This window comes from Pipistrellus kuhlii, unplaced genomic scaffold (genome assembly GCF_014108245.1).
Source record: "Pipistrellus kuhlii isolate mPipKuh1 unplaced genomic scaffold, mPipKuh1.p scaffold_m20_p_77, whole genome shotgun sequence".
Lineage (NCBI taxonomy): Eukaryota > Metazoa > Chordata > Mammalia > Chiroptera > Vespertilionidae > Pipistrellus > Pipistrellus kuhlii.
In genome coordinates, this window is record NW_023425581.1 from 448,468 (window position 1) to 468,322 (window position 19,855).

Here is a 19,855-nt window from a genome sequence, read left to right on the forward strand (position 1 = left end):
TATCTATACTACAGCAATGGATGAGTGCTGTAGAGTTAGTGATATGGGATAAACTGATATAGGGGATAACTGCTGAATCCTATATGCTCTAAGCATGGGATAACTACCAACACCACAGAAGAGTGGATTTGACCCTTGCTTCTGGCCTAGAACTTGAGTAAATGTATTAAACTTGTCATCATTTTCTTCACCTACAAAATGTACTGTAACTGCCCTGGTTCCTGCAACACGTAAAAAAAGGATGTAATTTACAAGCCATAAAAATGTACCTTTTAAAGTGTACTGCAAATCACAAAGTTGTCCAACTCCAGAACATTTCCATCACCCCAAAACCATTTCATCGCTCCAAAAAACAAACTCACTCCCATTCTGTCCTTTTCCCTCCTCCTCACAGCCCTACATGCTATCTCTATGAGTTTGCCTATTCTGTATGTTTCACATAAATGGAATCACATAGCATGTGATCTTTTGTGACTTGCTTCTTTCACTTAACATGTATATTTTTATTTATTTATTTATTTATTTATTTTTAATATATTTTATTGATTTTGTACAGAGAGGAAGGGAGAGAGATAGTCAGAAACATCGATGAGAGAGAGTCATCGATCAGCTGCCTCTTGCACACCCCCTACTGGGGATATGCCCGCAGCCAAGGTACATGCCCTTGACTGGAATCGAACCCGGGACCTTTCAGTCCCCAAGCCGACGCTCTATCCATTGAGCCAAACCGGTCCTTATATTTTTATTTTTTAAAACATTTTTTAAAAAATCTATTTTACACAAAGGAAAGGACAGAGGAAGAAAAGGGGGGTGAATATCAATGTGAGAAATAAACATAAATTGTGTGCGGATGATATTCCAACCAATGAAGCCACGCCAGCCAGGGCTAACAGTATTTTTCAGGTTCGTCTATGTTGTATAATGCATCAGTACTTTAGTCCTTTTTATGACTAATAGTTCATGTATAACATTTTGCCATCCATTCACTTATTATGGACATTTGAACTGTTTCTACTTTTTGGCTATTATGAATAATCCTATATAATAAAGAACTAATATGCTAATTAGACCAGTCGGCAGAATGACCTTCCAGAATGACCAGTGGTGGGAGGACCTATGCTTGCATAAATTCCCCGCATTGGGCCTCTAGTGCTTCCATAAATATTAGTGTACACTCTTGTGTGGACATGTTTTTTAATTTCTCGGGTACATATATCAAGGAGTGGAATTGCTGGGTCCTGTGGTAACTATTGAACTTTCCAGCCAGCAGTGCCTAAGGGTTCTGTTCTCTCCACATTCCCACCGGCACTCTGAGAGCTGTCCCGTGGCTGTGAAGTGTTGTTTCGTGGTGATTTTGATTTGCATTTCCCTAAGGATGCTGAGCTCCTTTTATGTGCTTGTTGGCTCTATGCAGATCCTGTGGAGAAATGCTAAAAGTGGATTATTTGGCCCTGGTTGGTTCGCTCATCCACCTTGGACGGAAGGCTCCTTCCCCCTGGGCCCAGCCCGGCAGGCAGGAGGCAGCCAACAGCTAGACATCGGTATCTCTGTCTTCCCCTCTCTCTAAAAAATCAATGGGAAAATAGCCTCCGGTGAGGACTTTAAAGAAGTTTATTGTCTAAAGTATTACATATGTCCCTTTTTCCCCCTACTGACCCCGCCAGCCGCCCCGTCCTCCGCCCAGGCCTCGGGTGAGGGTTTTTTAAAAGCCGGATTGTCTGTGTTGTTGAGTCGTGAGAGTTCTTGTATGCCTGGGATTCTGGTCCCTTCGGCACCGTTACTCCCAGTTCTCAGTGAGATAACGGTCTGGGGCTTATGAAGGGGGCGCGGGCACCCACACCGGCACCACCGAGCCCGCCCCCCGCCCCGCCCCGCCCGCCCCGCCCCGCGGTCCGCCCGCCCCCCGCCCTTTGACCCGCGCCGCTTCCGGTTGGAGACGTGGCTCTGGGCCGCCATCTTGGCAGTGGGGAAGCGGCCGCGGCTCCTGTCAGGGGCAGCAGGTCCCGTCCGCCGGTGCGCCCCGTGCCCGAGCCGCCAGCCCAGCCGTGCGGAGCCGCCCGAGCGCAGCCGCGTCCTCAGGATGGTAGGTCCGAGCCCGCGGCCGCCGCCCTCCGGCTGAGCCGGCCGCCGCCCGGGAGCAGCCCGGGCCGACCTCCGGCCGCACCGCCTCAGGCCGGAGCCCGCCCTCCCCACGGCCCCGCCGCGGCCGCCGGGTCTGCGGGAGCCGCGAGGGGCGCCCCGGCCCCGCCGCGGTCGTCGCGCCCATCCCGCCGGCCCGGGGCGCCGGGCTCGGAGGGAGACTGTCCGCTTCCCGGCCTCCGTCCCCGGCGCCCCCCCTCGGGGCTCGGAGGCCGTGCGGCCTCGCGCTCGCTGTCCACGGCCGGGACGGCTTTTGTTTGTCCGGAGCCGGGCCCGGGGTGGAGGGAGGCGTAGGGCGCAGCAGTCACTGCGAAGCCGACTCCGGCCCCGATGGCCCCGGAACCGCCCAGCCTGCGGGACCGCGGGGCGCGGCGGCGGGCACGGAGCGGGCACAGGGCGCCGCGCTGGGAAGGCCGGGCTGTGAGGAGCACAGGCTCCGGCTCGGCTGAGGGACGCAGGTGGGTGTGGGGTGTGGGGTCTGGGGGGCGGGGGCCCGCCCGGCCTCAGGCCGCCGCCGCCGCCGGTGCCGATGGAGCTGATGGGGGCGGGCCGCCGCCCGCGGACGCCGCCGCGTCCCTGTCACTGCGCTGCGGGTGTTGATGAAGCAGGAGAAATGCTTTGGGTCCAAACGAGCTAGTAATTGATTTTTTAGTGCACTTTCATGTCCTCGGTCTTTTGAAGGAAGTTTTTTTAAATTCTATTTTTGTTAGTAGATTAATTGATTAAAGGGTCTTTCTACACACTGAAGAGAGCACAGTGTATCATCTGGTGCAATCACATTAAGTTCTATCGACAACCTTCTACATGGTGACATGGATGGGGGAACTCATGCTTGGGCTATTAAACACTGAAACGTTTTTTCAGCTTTAGGCATATACATAGATGGTGTCAAGCAGGTTTGCTTCATAAAACTTTCATGTTGTATATAAAAATTTCCAAAATCCTCCTCTTTTCATTTTAACTAGGATAGTAATTTTTAAACTTTTTCTTTAACATCCCGGTTGTATTTGTAGGGCATTTTAGAACATATTCTAATTTTAATAGCAAAATTTAAGCATTATATATGTATTTATGTAAAGGTGATCTTTACAAAGAGGTATTGGAATGTTTTTGGCACTTAGTACAGTAACTTTTCACTTACTGTCACCAATAGACTAGGGCCCAGTGCACAAATTCGTGCACCTTGAAAGGAACTGTTGGCTGTGAGGCTGCAGTGAGCATAGGGCTGGATCTCTGCCCATCCTCCGTGGCCCCAGTCCCCTGTCTGCTTCTCCTGCCGCTGCCATTTCTTGGCCCGCCCTGCTCACATCTTGGAGGGTGTGAGCAATTGGGGCCTGCACTAGCAGCTAGTGGGAGCAGCAGCTGCAGCCCTGATCATCCCTGAGGAGCAGGGGCAGGCGGAGAAGCCCTCAGGGGTAATCAGGGTCAACAGCTACTGCTCACTCTGCTGATAGCACCAAGCAGTGCAAGTGGCGGCTCTGGCACGATGTGGGTTTGAGCAAAAAGCAGCTCTGGTGCCGGCAGCAGGTAGGAGAGTGTGAGCAGTGGCTACCAGTCCCAATTGCCCTTTGGGAGCAGGGGGAGGTGGAGAAGCCCTGGAGGGTGATCCGGGCAGCACAGGCCCCAGCAGCAGGGGAAAGTGGTGGCTCCAGCACCAGCAGCAGGTATGAGCGTTGGGTGGACTGTGGTGGGACTGTGGCGTGCAGGACCAAAGAATTTTCAGTAATCACCAAAGACGCTCCCCAATGACAGCAACCAGCACCCCAGACCCTTGCTCACCTGCTCCACCATGGCTGACACCTGCCATGTTCCACACTCTGCCACCTGCTACCGACAGCTGCTATGTTCCATACGTGCCCCCTGGTGGTCAGCACGTGTCGTAGTGACTGGTTGGTTGTTCCACTATTCAGTCTATTTGCATATTAGCCTTCTATTATATAGGATTCTGGGACGTGAAGTGAAATGACATAAGAAACCAGTTTTCCTGTAGGCTCATTAATATAAACAGGAGTTAGTTTTTTGTTTTTTTTTAAATATATTTTATTGATTTTTTACAGAGAGGAAGAGAGAGGGAGGGATAGGGAGCTAGAAACATCGATGAGAGAGAAACATCAATCAGCCTCCTGCATATCCCCCACCAGGGATTTGCCCGCAACCAAGGTACATGCCCTTGACTGGAATCGAACCTGGGACCCTGTAGTGCACAGGCCGACGCTCTATCCACTGATCCAAACCAGTTTCGGCAGGAGTTAGGTTTTCATGTCATTTCATCAACATTTTAATGACACAATCTAGAATGATACAATGTTATTTGGAGACCTGCTATATTTTTAGTTCACTGATAATCAAGGGATGGTAAAGTTCTAGGTGTTGGTGATAAAATGTAAAATAAACTGCATGTTATTTGGACATGTGCAAAAATATACAGTTGTGTCATGTTTAAATATGCATATGTGTCTGAATTATTTGGGAGTTGGTATGATCTAGATGCTCTAAGATTTATATATTCTGAAGAAGAGCATCTCAGTACGTCTGCTCTGTTGAGTCATAAGATACTATTATTTCTGCGAAATGTTTCTGGATCCTATTCCTTGATGAAGATATCCCTGGATAGTAAAAATGTCCAAATAAGTGACATTTTAAAATATTTTTGGATCTAAAACTTGTTTGTGAAAGTTGGTTTCCCCCCCATACATTTTATTTAAAAACTGTAAGTATCTAGAAAAGTTGAATTTTATAGTGAACACCCCTATAACCACCAGCTAGATTCTGTAACTAACATTTCATTATACTTATATTACACATCAAATTACATCTTTATACATCTATTTTATTTTATTTTATTTTATTTTATGTTTCTCTTTTTATATACATCTTTTTAAAAAATGCAATTCAGAGTAAGTTGTAGACATCAGTTCATTATTTTTTTAAAATTCTTTATTGTTGAAGGTTTTACATATGTCTCCTCTTTTTCCCCATTAAACCTCTTTCCCTCTCTTTCCCCCCAGGCCTTCATCACCCTATATTGTCTGTGCCCAGGGGCCATGCAAAGATGCACACAGGGTCTTTGGTTGGTCACCTCCCACCCACTCACCCTCTTCCACCTTCGCTCCGAGACTCCGCATTCTGTGCCATGCCCCATGGCTCTGGGTCCACTCTGTCCACCAGTTTATTTTGCTCATTAGATTCCTCATATGAGTGAGATCATGTGATACGTGTCGTTCTCTGACTGACTTTTTGAGGAAACTCCATACTCTTTTTCATAATGACTGCACCATTCCCACCAGCAGTGCACAGGGATTCCATTTTCTCCACATCCTTGCCACCACTTGTCATTTGTTGATTTGTTGATAGTAGCCATTTTGACAGGTGGTGTTTTGATTTGTATCTCATTGATGATCAGTGAGTATTTTTTTCATGTCTCTTGGCCATCTATATGTCTACTTGGAGAAGTGTCTATTTTTTCACTGGATTGTTTATCATACTTCTGTGAAGTTGTATTAGGTCCTTATATATTTTGGGTATTAACCCTTTATCAGAACATATTGCCAAATATGTTCTCCCATACAGCCGGCTCTCTTTTTGTTTTGGTGATGGGTTTCTTTTGCTGGGCAAAAGCCTTTTATTTTGATGTCTCATTTGTTTACATTCTCCTTAGTTTCCTTTGCCCTAGGACAGTGGTCGGCAAACTCATTAGTCAACAGAGCCAAATATCAACAGTACAACGATTGAAATTTCTTTTGAGAGCCAAATTTTTAAAATTTAAATTTCTAAATTTAAGTTTTTCAAAATAGACTCGCCACTTTTTCAAAATAGACTCGCCCAGGCTGTGGTATTCTGTGGAAGAGCCACACTTAAAAGGCCAAAGAGCTGCATGTGGGTCATGAGCCGTAGTTTGCCGACCACGGTCCTAGGAGATGTATTCATAAACATATTGCTACGAGATCTGGGATTTTGCTGCCTATAGTTCCTTCCAGAATTTTTATGGTTTTCTGATTTACATTTAAGTCTTATGGATACAGGTTGATCTATGAAAAAAAAATTATTTTGCCAAGCTGAGTAGCTCAGGGGTTGAGCATTGACCCATGAACCAGGAGGTCACAGTTCAATTCCTAGTTGAGGCACATGCCTGAGATGCTGCTAGATCCCCAATGTGAGATGTGCTGGAGGCAGCCGATCCATGTTTCTCTTTTATCATTGATGTTTCTCTCTATATCTCTCTCTCTCCCCCCTTCTCTCTGAAATAAGTAATAAAAATAGATTTTAAAAAATAGATTTCCTTTGGCTTTCGTCACTGAAATTAGTACAAAACATCCTATGCTGTGAAGTCCTAGTAGAGAAATAAATGAACAAATGCAAAAACACACGGCTTATTATGACCTTGTTATAAAAAAGAAATATAAGTATAAAAAGGGCATCTTTTTTTTTTCTAGTTTTCTACAAATTAATCAGAACATGCTCTTATTTTCTTAACATTGGTAAGTATCATGATAGTCATTTTTTCTTAATGAATTTGATATTAAGTCTTATTGTAACTCCAATCTGTAAAATATTTGCTTTTCTACAAAGTACTGTATTTTTCCTTATTTAAGTACTAGAGGCCCAGTGCATGGCAGGGAGGAGGGGTCCCTCAGCCCAGCCTGTGCCCTCTCGCAGTGCGGGAACCCTTGGGGGATGTCCGCCTGCGCAGAGGGGGGAGATGCAGTGTGAGCCTGCTGGTGAGATGGGCTTCTGGCTGAGCGCCGCTCCCCCTGTGGAGTGCATTGACCACCAGGGGGCAGCTCCTGCATTAGCATCTTCCCCCTTTTGGTCAGTGCGTGTTATAGCGACCAATCGTTCTGCAGTTTGGCCAATCTGCATGTTATCTTTTTATTATATAGGATAGGCATTGAGTAAACTTACTATAGTGTCCACGTTAAGTAAAAGTGATCACATTAAGTTCAGTTCCCAAAAGTTATTAAAAAGCTAGATTTGGGTTTGTATGATTGACCTACACATGATGGGGGAGGAACTGAAATCCTACACTGTAATAACTGTTCCCAATTAGAGGATTATTGCTTTCCCCCCTCTTTTTCATTTATAACACAGCAACTGCACAGCTATTGAATTTTTAAAAAAATATACAATATATATATTTTATTGATTTTTTTACAGAGAGGAAGGGAGAGGGATTGAAAGCTAGAAACATCGATCAGCTGCCTCCTGCACACCCCCACTGGGGATGTGTCTGCAACCAAGGTACATGCCCTTGACTGCAATCGAACCTGGGACTTTTCAGTCCACAGGCCGATGCTCTATCCTAGGGGTGTCGAACTCAATCAGAGAAGGGGCCAAAATCTAAAATCCAGCCTAAATTGCGGGCCGAATGGTTTACTGAACAGTCATAAACTGTCATTGTGATGGAAACGCAGTGGAGTGCAGTGATGACAGCGCGGTGCGGGCCACACTGCAAGGCCTGGCGGGACGGATTTGGCCCACGGGCCTTGTGTTTGACACATGTGCACTATCCACTGAGCTAAACCAGTTTCGGCTATTGTATTCTTGATGTATCTTTTTTATTATTTGAGAGTACAACAAAAAAATGAAAGTGATTTTTTTTGAGTTTCTACTGATTTGCCATTTATTTATTCAAATAGGAAGTTCACTATGGAAGCTAAGAATGATGTCCTATTATTATTGTTCCCTACAAGCTTTTGTTTCAGAACAAAAACTTGTGATTAGCTTAAAACTCTCAGTAAATTTTCTAGTTGTAGGTTTTTTTTGTTTTGTTTGTTTTTTAAATATATTTTATTGATTTTACACAGAAAGGAATTGAGAGGGACAGAGAGCTAGAAATGTCGATGAGAGAGAAACATCAACCAGCTGCCTCCCGCACACCCCCCTCGGGATGTGCCCGCAACCAAGGCACATGCCCTTGACCGGAATCGAACCCGGGACCTTTCAGTCCGCAGGTCGACGCTCTATCCACTGAGCCAAACCGGACCTGGCTAGTTGTAGGTTTTGTATATGGTCTGGATTTTATTTTAATCTTCCCTTTTTTAAAATCTGTGATTACTTCATACAAAGACAAAATGGTCCTCTATGACAATTGTAGAAACTATCCTTAATATGATCATGAATTATGATGGAGAAAGTGGCTACTTAATTCTGGAAGTGAGGAATACTGAAGCAGTTAGGGGTTGGAGAATGTCCTTGACATTTTTTCTTTAGAGAATTGTGCATATATTTATGACTAATTACTGCCTGTTACTCTTAGACTGCTGTTACTGGTAGGATGAAGGGATGATGGGCACCCATCTCTAACCCACACAAATACTATTCACACATGATTTGTTTCGGTTAGGCAATTTGCCATCTAGCAGCTTAACATTATTGTAAAATAGGTTCCAAAGTAGTTACTCTTGGAGCAGTGTGTGTGAAGTGGATACATCGTACATTTTCTGTTGCTGTAAAGTTTCCAAATACTCAGACTTTTGGAATGTTAAAGATGCAAAGGCATGTTAGATTTCATATAAGCTAACGTCTAATTTAAGGCTATTTCAAGAAGCGATTAAGTGAGTTATTCAAGGTCATATAATTAGTGGCATAGCATAACAGAAACCTAATTCTCCTTATTTCTTTACTCAAGGAACTTTCTGATCTATAGTTAAATCTGGTTAGGGGAGAGTTGTTATTTAATCCAAAAACAAAGGACTGGCAAACCACATCATTGTATGTATATTTTAAGAGAAAAGCTGTTTGACAAAGCTCAACTCAATGGAGGATTAAAAAACACACACATTTTTATTGATTTCAGAGAGGAAGGGAGAGAGAGGAATAGGAGAAACATCAGTTATGAGAGAGAATTATTATTTTTTAAAATATATTTTATTGATTTTTTACAGAGAAAGGGAGAGAGAGCGCTAGAAACATCTATGAGAAACATCGACCAGCTGCCTCTTGCACACCCCCACTGGGGATGTGCCCGCAACCAAGGTACATGCCCTTGACCAGAATCGAACTCGGGACCTTTCAGTCTGCAGACCGACGCTCTACCACTGAGCCAAACCGGTTTCGGCGAGAGAGAATTACTGGTAGACTGCTTCCTGCAACCTCCCTACTGGGGATGGAGTCCACACCTGTGCATGTGCCCTTACCGGAGTCGAACTGTGGCCTCCTGGTTAGTGGTCAATGCTCAGTCAGTGAGCCACATTGGCCAGGTGATTTTTTTTTTTAACTGTTCTGGAGAGATCCTTTCTGTGACCTAGATTTTTTACATCTAGAAAACAATCAAGGGCTCCGATAAGTTTATTATAAGTGTAGATCTTCTTTTCCCAAAATGTAAACAATAAGTGAAACAATTTCATGGGAATCATACTTAGTCTTCCCCAAAGAATATCAGATCAAGTTATAGTAGGAAACAGTAATTTACCTTTTAGCATGTACTATATATCTTATACTGTATATTATAATTATTAAACATCAGTAAACATTATGTGAAGAGGAGCTTTATTACTTCAAAGCATTTAAGAGGATGAGTATTAATTTAGAATAGGTTAAATTTATCTTGTTTAGAGGGGGCCATACCTTCCAGCTATGCATAACTCCGTGAATAGAAAACGTAAAGCTTCATGGACCTGTAATTGTGGTTTGGGGTGTGTTGGGTGTTTCAAGGTTTATAGCCATACTTAGTGTGAGGGCATTTTGGTCTTACTTTGGGAGTCTTATTTGCTTTTATGTGGATAATGGGATGACCCAAAGAGAGTTTCAGAGTTTTCCTGCTTAGAACCTACTTTTTTGTCCCTACTGTTCCCCCAATTCATCAAGCATAGTTTAAATGCTATTTCTTCTATCAAGTCATCCCTGATCTTACCATTTAGAAGTACTGTCTTCCTCCTCTGAATTCACATAGCATATTACTTGACAGTCTGCCTACCTAGTATTACAGTTGTATAGGTTTATCTTCTCCCTATTAGGCCTTTTTTTTTTCCCCCCCATTGAGGTATAACTGAGATATGCTAGTTTTGGGTGTACAATGTAATGTTTCAATATTTATATATTTTGGGAAATGATCACAACAAGTCATCTCTTATGATGTTAATTAGTTATGAAAATTTTTATAGAAATTTTTAATTTAGTGTTTACTTCGGCAGCACATGTACTAAAATTGGAATGATACAGAGAAGATTAGCATGGCCCCCGCGCAAAGATGATATGCAAATTCGTGAAATGTTTCATATTTTTAATAAATTTTTTAAAAAAAGAAAATTTTAATTAAAATTTTATAGCCCTGGCTCGGTGGCACATTTGATTGACACTTCCTCCCATACACGAAAAGGTTGGGCTGCAGATTCGGTCCCCAATCAGGCACATACCCAGGTTGGAGGTTCCATTCCTGGTCATGTTCGGGAGGCAACCACTTGATGTTTCTCTACCCCCTCCCCCCCATCAATAAAAAAGCATATCTTCTGGTGGTGATTAAAAATTTTTTAAATATAAAATGAGGGAAGAATACCAAGCTAGTTCCTTTTAATATTCTCAGAGAATATCTAGTGTGTATAGTAGCCCTTCAGTAAATAGTTAGTTAGTTCTTCTAATGATATTAGAGGCCTGGTGCACAAAATTTGTGAAGGGCAGGGGGAAGATTCCTCTGCCTGGCCTGCGCCCTCTTGCAGTCCGGGAACCCTCGGGGGAAGTCCGACTGATGGCTTAGGCCCTCTCCCTGGCAGTGAGACATCCTTAATACTGCCTCAGAGGGGGGAGAGGCTCCTACCACTGCCACTGCGCTCACCAGGTGTGAGTCCAGCTCTGGCTGAGTGGCGCTCCCCTTGTGGGAACGCACTGACCACCAGGGGGCAGCTCCTGCGTTGAGTGTCTGTCCTTTGGTGGTCAGTGCGAGTCATAGTGACCAGTCATTCTGGTCATTCTGGTTGTTCCATCATTCAGTTGATTTGCATATTAGCCTTTTATTATATAGGATTTCTCATTGTATAAAGTGATTTTCTATGGGCCATTTGAGAATTACTGCTTTAGAGAATCTATGAATTCCCAGAAATTTTAAGTAAATTTTATAGGGAGTCTGTGTCCATTATTTGAATATCAAAATGTTGACAAACACCGAAATCGGTTTGGCTCAGTGGATAGACCATTGGCCTGCGGACTGAAAGGTCCCGGGTTCAATTTCGGTCGGGGCATGAGCCTTGATTGTGGACACATCCCCAGTGGGGTTGTGCAGGAGGCAGCTGATCGATGACTTTCTCTCATTGATGTTTCTAACTCTCTATCCCTCTCTCTTCCTCTTTATAAAAAATCAATAAAATATATATATTTTTAAATGTTGACAAACCCATAAAAGTAAAAATTTGTTGCCTTGAAGTAACAATTTTTTTAATGAAATGCCTTTCATGGCAAGTTTATTATTAGTAATAGTGCTATTTTACATTGTGAATGTATGTGATATAAGTTGTATAATACTTTGGCTTATGGTTTCATCATATTTATTTGGCCCTCATAATAGCTTGTTAGGTAGGTAGGTAGATGATCCTCCATTTTATAGATGAAGAAACTGAGGCTAAGAGCAGTTGAGTAACTTAAGGTCAGACAGTTAATAAGTAGAACAACAAAAACTAGAATCCAGATTTTCTCCTAGTCATTTGGTTTTTCTGGTGTATTAAAGTGGTTCTTTGCAAATTCAGAACACTACTTCTGATTTACTTAATTGTTGGGAAAAAGGAGAAATGAATGTTAGCTTATCCTAAATACCTGAGAATTCTTCCATTTTCCTGATGAGAATATTAAGAAAAGTTTTTGTTCTTTGGAATATATAAACTTTTAGGAGTATAGCACAGATAGTGAAATGTATTCTTAAAGTATTTTAAAACTTATATGTACATGTTTTATATAAAAATTCTAGAAAACTGGTAATTCAAGAAGGGAGCCTGGTGATAATGATGGTGATGCTTGTGAAGAATTTGGATTTTTTTTTCATAAATATAAGAATGGAAAAATAATTATTTGTAACTTAAAATTTTTTTATTTTTTGTTAATTCTCACCCGAGGGTATTTTTTCCATTGAGGGAAAGGGAAGAAGGAAGAGAGGGAGAGAGAGAGACGGGGGGGGGGGGGGGGGGGGGAGATGGAGGGAGGGAGGGAGGAGGAGAGGAGAGAGAGAGGAGAGGAGAGAAAGGGAGGGAGGGAGGGGGGAGGGGGGAGGGAGGGGGAGAGGGGAGAGAGAGAGAGAGAGGAGGAGAGGAGAGAGAGAGAGATGTGAGACAGACTCATGCATTAGTTGTCTCCAGCATACACCCGCCTGGGGCTGGAAACAAACCTGCAACCCAGGTACATGTTCTTGACCAGGAATCAAAGCCAAGACCCTTCAGTGCTCAGGCTGATGCTCTAACCACTTACCAACACTGGCCAGGGCTCAATTAAAATGTTTGTATAATTTTTATTATCTTTTTTGTTAATCCTCACCCAAGGATATATTTCCATTGTTTTTAAAAAATATATTTTATTAATTTTTTACAGAGAGGAAGGGAGAGGGAATAGAGAGTTAGAAACATTGATGAGAGAGAAACATCGATCTGTTGCCTCCTGCACACCTTGCACTGGGAATGTGCCCACAACCAAGGTACATGCCCTTGACTGGAATCGAACCCTAGACCCTTCAGTCCACAGTCCAATGCTCTATCCACTTAGCCAAACGAGAAGGAAAGGGGAGTGACAGAAAGAGAAACATTGATGTGAGAGATACATTGACTGGTTGCCTCCGCATGTGCCCTGACTGGAGCCTGCAACCATGGTCTGTGCCCTTGATAGGAATGAAAACTGGGACCTTTCTGTCCACAGGTTGACGTGCTATCCACCGAGCCAAACCTGCTAGAGCAGGACAGCTGATTGATAAATCAATCAGTAAAAATAAAAATCTACTCAATAGAGGGAAAATATTTATATAAGGTATCTATCACTTTTCCAATATAAATTGTTTCACTTAACTGCTTGAAAATAAAGCATGAGGGTTATTATTTCCTAAATAGCCTAATTGGTGAATAAGGACATTGTGTTCTCCTTTGGTATTATAAAATTGTATTGATTATTGAAACTATAAGAATATTTATTTGAAATAACTAATTTGTTTTTTCTTCAAGCTCCTCACCTGTACAAAACAGGTTTCTGTAAAGCTGAGAAGCTCGCCAGTAGGATGTTGACATTTCATTGATCATATCTTAGCGTTGAGGCTTCTTCCCAATGTGTAAATAGTCTTTTTGTTACTTGTACTTGTGAATTTTTGAGTTCCCTCACCAGAAAGACTGTAAACATTGTACTTAACGTGCTTACTCCCCCACCAATGGCATCAGAGTGCTCCCCATCTTCCTTTGGTGCTTCCTTTGTTTTGTTTAATGAAATGCCAGACTCCAAAAGTGGCTGTTGGTCTTGATCATTGCCCAGTGACAAAACCTGTGTGAGCATTGAGTCATTTAGATTTTCATTTTACAGATTGTTTACATATCTGTAGTAGGATAGTGTGGGATGGGAAAGTTAATCAAAGAGCAGGAGATAGCCGGGACCGGTTTAGCTCAATGGATAGAGCGTCGGCTTGGGGACTGAAGGGACCCGGGTTCGATTCCGGTCAAGGGCATGTACCTTGGTTGCGGGCATATCCCCGGTAGGGGGTGTGCAAGAGGCAACTGATCGATGACTCTCTCTCATCGATGTTTCTAACTCTCTATCTCTCTCCCTTCCTCTCTGTACAAAAATCAATAAAATATATTTAAAAAAAAAAAAAAAAAAGAGCAGGAGATAAATTTAAACTTGCTAGATTGGTTCCATGTTATAGGTAAAAATGAAAACAAAGGCTAGGATTGTCTTAAACCTTTAGTATGTGATCAGACCTCTGTTTTGGCTGTGAAAATCTCTGTTCTTCTTAGAAAAAGCTTAAGCTATTAAAAAAAATTTAATGCATTGATTTTATTTTTAAAATATATTTTATTGATTTTTTTTGCGTCGAAACCGGTGTGGTTCAGTGGGTAGAGCATCAGCCTGTGGACTGAAAGTTCAATTCTGATCAAGGGCACGTACCTTGGTTGTGGGCACATCCCCAATAGGCGGTGTGCAAGAGGCAGCTTGTCGATGATTCTCTCTCATCGATGTTTCTAACTCTCTATCCCTCCCAATTCCTCTCTGTGTAAAATCAATAAGATATATTTAAAAATATATATATATTATTGATTTTTATTTATTTATTTATTTTTTTTACAGAGAGGAAGGGAGAGGGATAGTTAGAAATATTGATGAGAGAGAAACATTGATCATTTGCCTCCTGCACACCCCCTACTGGGGATGTGCCCTCAACCAAGGTACATGCCCTTGACAGGAATCAAACCTGGGACCCTTCAGTCATCAAGCTGATGATCTATCCACTGAGCCAAACCAGTTAGGGCTAATGTATTGATTTTTTTTTTGGTGAATATTTTATTGATTTTGTACAGAGAGGAAGGGAGAGAGATAGAGAGCTAGAAACATCGATGAGAGAGAGTCATCGATCAGCTGCCTCTTACACACCCCTACCGGGAATATGCCTGCAACCAAGGTACATGCCCTTGACCGGAATCGAACCTGGGACCCTTCAGTCCTCAAGCTGACGATCTATCCACTGAGCCAAACCAGTTAGGGCTAATGTATTGATTTTAGAGAGAGGGAGGAAGGGGAAGAGAATCATTGTTTGATTTACTTATGCATTCATTGGTTGATTCTTGTATGTGCCTGATCAGGGATCAAACCTGCAACCTTTGTGTAGCTAGATGATGCTGTAACCAACTGAACTACCTGGTCAGGGCTAAATGATTCTTTACGAGGCTGCCCAAGCAGAGAGCAACCCCGTCTGGAGTCACAGCAAGTCCATTCATGTATTTATAGATTTGGAAAAAATTATTTCTTTACTACGTTTGCTTTAGGTATATTATTGAAATATAGAAATAACAGCTTCATTTTCCTCTACTTTAGTTTTGTCTTATGAATTACTATAATGAAAAGAACTATGAGGTAGAATTTGAAAGTCATTCTAATAGTAGTTATGTGAGTAAGAACTGAGTGTGCCATTCAGTGGAAGAGGAAGAATGTTGAGAAAACAGATGTGTGAAGAGTGTGAAGAGATAGCTAACCGGTCCTCCTTTGTTCCTGTGTCACCTGCAGGTGCTGTTGGCAGCAGCAGTCTGCACCAAAGCGGGAAAGGCCATTGTTTCCCGGCAGTTTGTGGAGATGACTCGGACTCGCATTGAGGGCTTGTTAGCAGCTTTTCCAAAGCTCATGAACACTGGCAAACAACATACATTTGTTGAAACAGAGAGTGTGAGATATGTCTACCAGCCTATGGAGAAGCTGTACATGGTACTGATCACTACCAAAAACAGTAACATCTTAGAGGACCTGGAAACCCTCAGGCTCTTCTCAAGAGTGGTAAGAGTCCTTTGGTAATAGTAGTTTTAAGATTTCTGTGTGAAACTATTTTTACCCAAAGCAACAGATTGCATGCTCCATGCTCCTTCAGCCCTCCCCTGCAGCTTACTGCTACCGGCTCTGTTCATTCAACAAACGTTTACTGAGCGTCCTCTAAGCCATAAGTTCCCAAAGAGAATGTGGGAACTTTCCTTTCCTAGTTTTTATTTTATTTTTATTTTTTAATATATTTTACTGATTTTTTACAGAGAGGAAGGGAGAGGGATAGAGAGCTAGAAACATCGACCAGCTGCCTCCTGCACTCCCCCCTACCCACGCCCACCACCGGGGATGTGCCCACAACAAATGTACATGCCCTTGACCGGAATCGAACCTGGGACCCTTCAGTCCTTGGACTGACGCTCTATCCATTGAGTCAAACCGGTTTCGGCCCTTTCCTAGTTCTTAAGCGGTGACTTTAATCTGCCTTTGTGGGCTGGAATACTGGATAACGCGCTTTAGATAAGACTTACCAGGCAGCGGCCAGGCAGCCCAGGTTTGCAGAGGCGCTCCCCGTGCCGGGGCCCCCACCACGATGGCAAGAGGGAGGTCAGCGAGCTTGTCAGCTAACCCTCCTGCAAAAGTGGAAATGCGCCAAAAATGGTGGCAGGAAAGGATAAATCTACAGACAAAAGAGTGCAAACAAGGGAAAAGGGGAGCAAAGGGATAACTGGCCGAAGTGGCTGACCAGAAACCTAAAGAAGATCTACAGCAGGAAACCAGGAGAGCCCAGCCTGGAGAAGCGGGAGAGGAAGCAGCCAGGGCCGATGGACATCGTCTATCCGGTCGCATCAGGGCTCCTGTCTTCCCTTCTTGCACAATCCAGAGGAATATTTTTATCACTTATTTTGTAAATGCAAGTTTTTTAATAGCCCTAGAAACACTTTTTAAGAAGGAGGGACTTCTACCTCATCCAATTTTTTTAAGTGTAAATGCTTTTTTAAAGAGGTGAAATAATTCGCTGGTTGTTTTTTGGAACAAACATTAACATCTGTTGGCTGCCTCCTATACACACCCTATTGGGGATGGAGCACGCAACCCCAGAATTGAACCAGTAACCTCCTGGTGTGTGAGTTGATGCTCAAACATTGAGTCACACCGCCCGGGCTAATATGTCTTTTTTTTTTTTTTTTTTTTTTTAATATATTTTTATTGATTTTGTACAGAGAGGAAGGGAGAGAGATAGAGAGTCAGAAACATTGATGAGAGAGAGTCATCGATCAGCTGCTTCTTGCACATCCCACTGGGGATATGCCCGCAACCAAGGCACATGCCCCTGACCGGAATCGAACCCGGGACCCTCCAGTCCCCAAGCCGACACTCCATCCATTGAGCCAAACCGGTCTCGGCCCGGGCTAATATGTCTTGAATATTAAAATTCTCTTCCCATGTTTTTGGTATGACTGTTTTCTAAAGAAAATCACTCCTTGATCTTGGCTCTCCTTGTCAGAATTTTGTGCATCTGTAACATCTTCCCTAGTAACTGTTAATGTGCTGGGAAAGATTGGAATTTGACTTAGTGTATATGATATTAAATGGTGAATTTGTGGGACTTTGGCGTTAACAGCATATCAACATTTGAAGATACTGGTACTTGCCACTCTGTTAAGGCAAATTAGCTTCCAATTTTTAAGCTGGAACGTTACTGGAATAGCTGTTTAGAAAAGAATCACAACTATGTGATTCTTTATGTTAAGAATTGTATACAAATTGTAATGTCTGTACATATCCTCAAAACAACCAATAAAATCTGAAGTATGGAAAAACTTTTGAAGCACACACAAAAAAGACATTCATTAGATATACATAAAGACTTTATGCCAAAGACTTGCTGAAAATAGAGTAGAAGGAGCTAATGAAGGGATTCAGGCTTATTGAAATTTGTGTACTTTAAAGAGTAAGACCTGAAAAATACAACTGCTGATAATCTTTCTTTCCCATCCGTGATTAGATCCCTGAATATTGCCGAGCCTTAGAGGAGAATGAAATATCTGATCACTGTTTTGATTTGATATTTGCTTTTGACGAAATTGTTGCGCTGGGATACCGGGAGAATGTTAACCTGGCACAGATCAGAACCTTCACAGAAATGGATTCTCATGAGGAGAAGGTGTTCAGAGCAGTCAGAGAGGTAAATAGTTTCCCCTCTGGCACTGCTGACTTGTATGTCTTCCGTTTATCTTCACTATCTGATTTTCCTGTTTTTATTTGTTGTATAGACTACTGAAAGCCACATCCATATACGTATGTTTCTTTTCATAGACTCAGGAGCGTGAGGCCAAGGCTGAGATGCGGCGCAAAGCCAAGGAATTGCAACAAGCCCGGAGAGATGCAGAGAGGCTGGGCAAGAAAGCACCAGGATTTGGGGGATTTGGAAGTTCCACAGTCTCTGGAGGCAGCACAGCCGCCATGATCACAGAGACTATCATTGAGACCGATAAACCAAAAGTGGCCCCTGCGCCAGCCAGGTAACTCCCGTGGTCCCCAGCAGCTCTGGAACGGCAGGTGCAGGCTGTGTATGTCTTCTCTGGAGTGATACCAGATTTTTAGGCAAGCTGTAAATAATGAGTGACTTGATAGAGTAAGACGTAATACTGAATTTGTTATATGGAGATAAAGGAGAAATCTGAATGTGATGGTTTCTTTTTGTACAAAACAGTTATTTTTTAAATTATACCGTGACCTCAGTTTCCACTGAGAGTTGCCCTATTTTGGGGAGAGGAAATTTAACTGTTTATGGAATATTGATTTTAAAATTTTATTTTTATTTATTCTAGCTAATCCTTACCCGAGGATATATTTTCCTTTGATAGTTAGAGTGGGAGGAGGGAGGAGGTGACAGAGGGGCGGAGGGAGTGAGAGGGGAGGAATGGAGAGGGAGAGAGGCAGACAGACAGACAACAATGTGAGAGAAGCACATTGATTGCTTGCCTCCTGAATGATCCCTGAATGGGGCCGGGGTTGAACTTGCAACCCAGGTCTGTGCCCTTACCAGGGAGTGAACTGCAGACCTTCAGTGGAGGGCTGAGCACCAGCCAGGGCAGGGATGTGGGTTTTTGATCTGGAGTTCAAGAATGGATTTCAAGGAGAATTTGTGACTGCATGAAGTTATATGTAAAAGTATTTATCTGGTTGGACAATACAAAGTTTTCATCAGATCATGCATGCTTATAAAAGTATAGCTTTGGTCTTCAGGTACTTCAAGCTTACATAGTAATAGTAACTCGGCTGCCAGTTCAGGCAGGGAATAGTCTAGTCTACTAACTACTAGGTCACTTGGGTTTTCCCCTTGAGTTCTTCACATTCCTCTTAAAGTACAGCTTCAGGGAAAGCTTCAAAGATAGAGGGCTATTAATTAATTGTGTGGGGTTTTTTAAGTTAAGGTGTATCTTATTCTGTATTCTTCCACTTAGGCCTTCAGGCCCCAGCAAGGCTTTGAAACTTGGAGCCAAAGGAAAGGAAGTAGATAACTTTGTGGACAAATTGAAATCTGAAGGTGAAACCATCATGTCCTCCAACATGGGCAAGCGCACTTCTGAATCCACCAAAGTGTATGTCCCACCCGTTAACATGGAAAGGTAAGGAGTAAAAAGAACCACATAATGGTTAAAAATCTTGATTTCAATGCGCTGTAAATTCTTTTTGTCTTTTAATTTTTCCAGATATAAAAGACTTATCTAGAGAATATTTTAGGTTTTTAACGTGGTCTTTTTTTTTTTAATTTAATTTAATTTTTATTTTTTACTTCAACCATGATTAGGGACTCTCACCTATCTATTTTCAGTGAAGTATAAAACTTACCTTTGCCCGGCCAGTGTGGCTTATTGGTTGAGCTTCGACCTATGCATTGAAGTTCGATTCCTCATCAAGGCACATACCTTGCTGCACGCCCCCCACCGGGGAATGGAACCCACAGCCTGGGCATGTGCTCTGGACCTGAATCGAACCCAGGACCCTCCAGTCTGCAGGCTGACGCTCTGTCCACTGAGCAAAACCAGTTAGGGCAGAATATTCATATTCTTAAAAAATGTATCTTAAGTATTTAGGAGGAAAGACCATGATGTATATTACCTGGTCATGGGGGAAAAAATCAAATACAGTATTTATAGAGAGAGAGTATGCAAATGATAAAACAAATGGGATAAGATATTAATAGTGGATAAAAGGACTATACATGTATTCCTGGTATGATTTTAATATTTGAAAGTATTTTCTTTTTCTGAAATTATTTTAAAATAGAAGC

The 19,855-nt window shown here is 42.7% G+C and overlaps 1 protein-coding gene and 1 non-coding gene across 3 annotated transcripts in view; both read left to right on the forward strand.

Moving 5' to 3' along the window:
* The first annotated feature begins 1,921 nt into the window (after positions 1-1,921).
* The window catches only part of ARCN1 (archain 1), a 29,773-nt gene continuing 11,839 nt past the window's right edge, over positions 1,922-19,855 (forward strand). Inside the window, exons 1-5 of one of the 2 annotated variants that reach the window (XM_036423104.2) lie at positions 1,922-2,083; positions 15,310-15,573; positions 17,564-17,743; positions 17,875-18,080; positions 19,026-19,190. In XM_036423104.2, coding sequence (XP_036278997.1) covers positions 2,081-2,083; positions 15,310-15,573; positions 17,564-17,743; positions 17,875-18,080; positions 19,026-19,190 — 818 coding nt within the window. In that variant the 5' untranslated portion in view covers positions 1,922-2,080. Of the gene's footprint in view, positions 2,084-13,265; positions 13,370-15,309; positions 15,574-17,563; positions 17,744-17,874; positions 18,081-19,025; positions 19,191-19,855 lie in introns of those variants that run through there. The other variant, XM_036423105.2, reaches the window with a different exon arrangement.
* Positions 10,256-10,362, forward strand: LOC118710614. Its single transcript, XR_004985457.1, has one exon. It is a non-coding gene; the product is annotated as a U6 spliceosomal RNA (small nuclear RNA).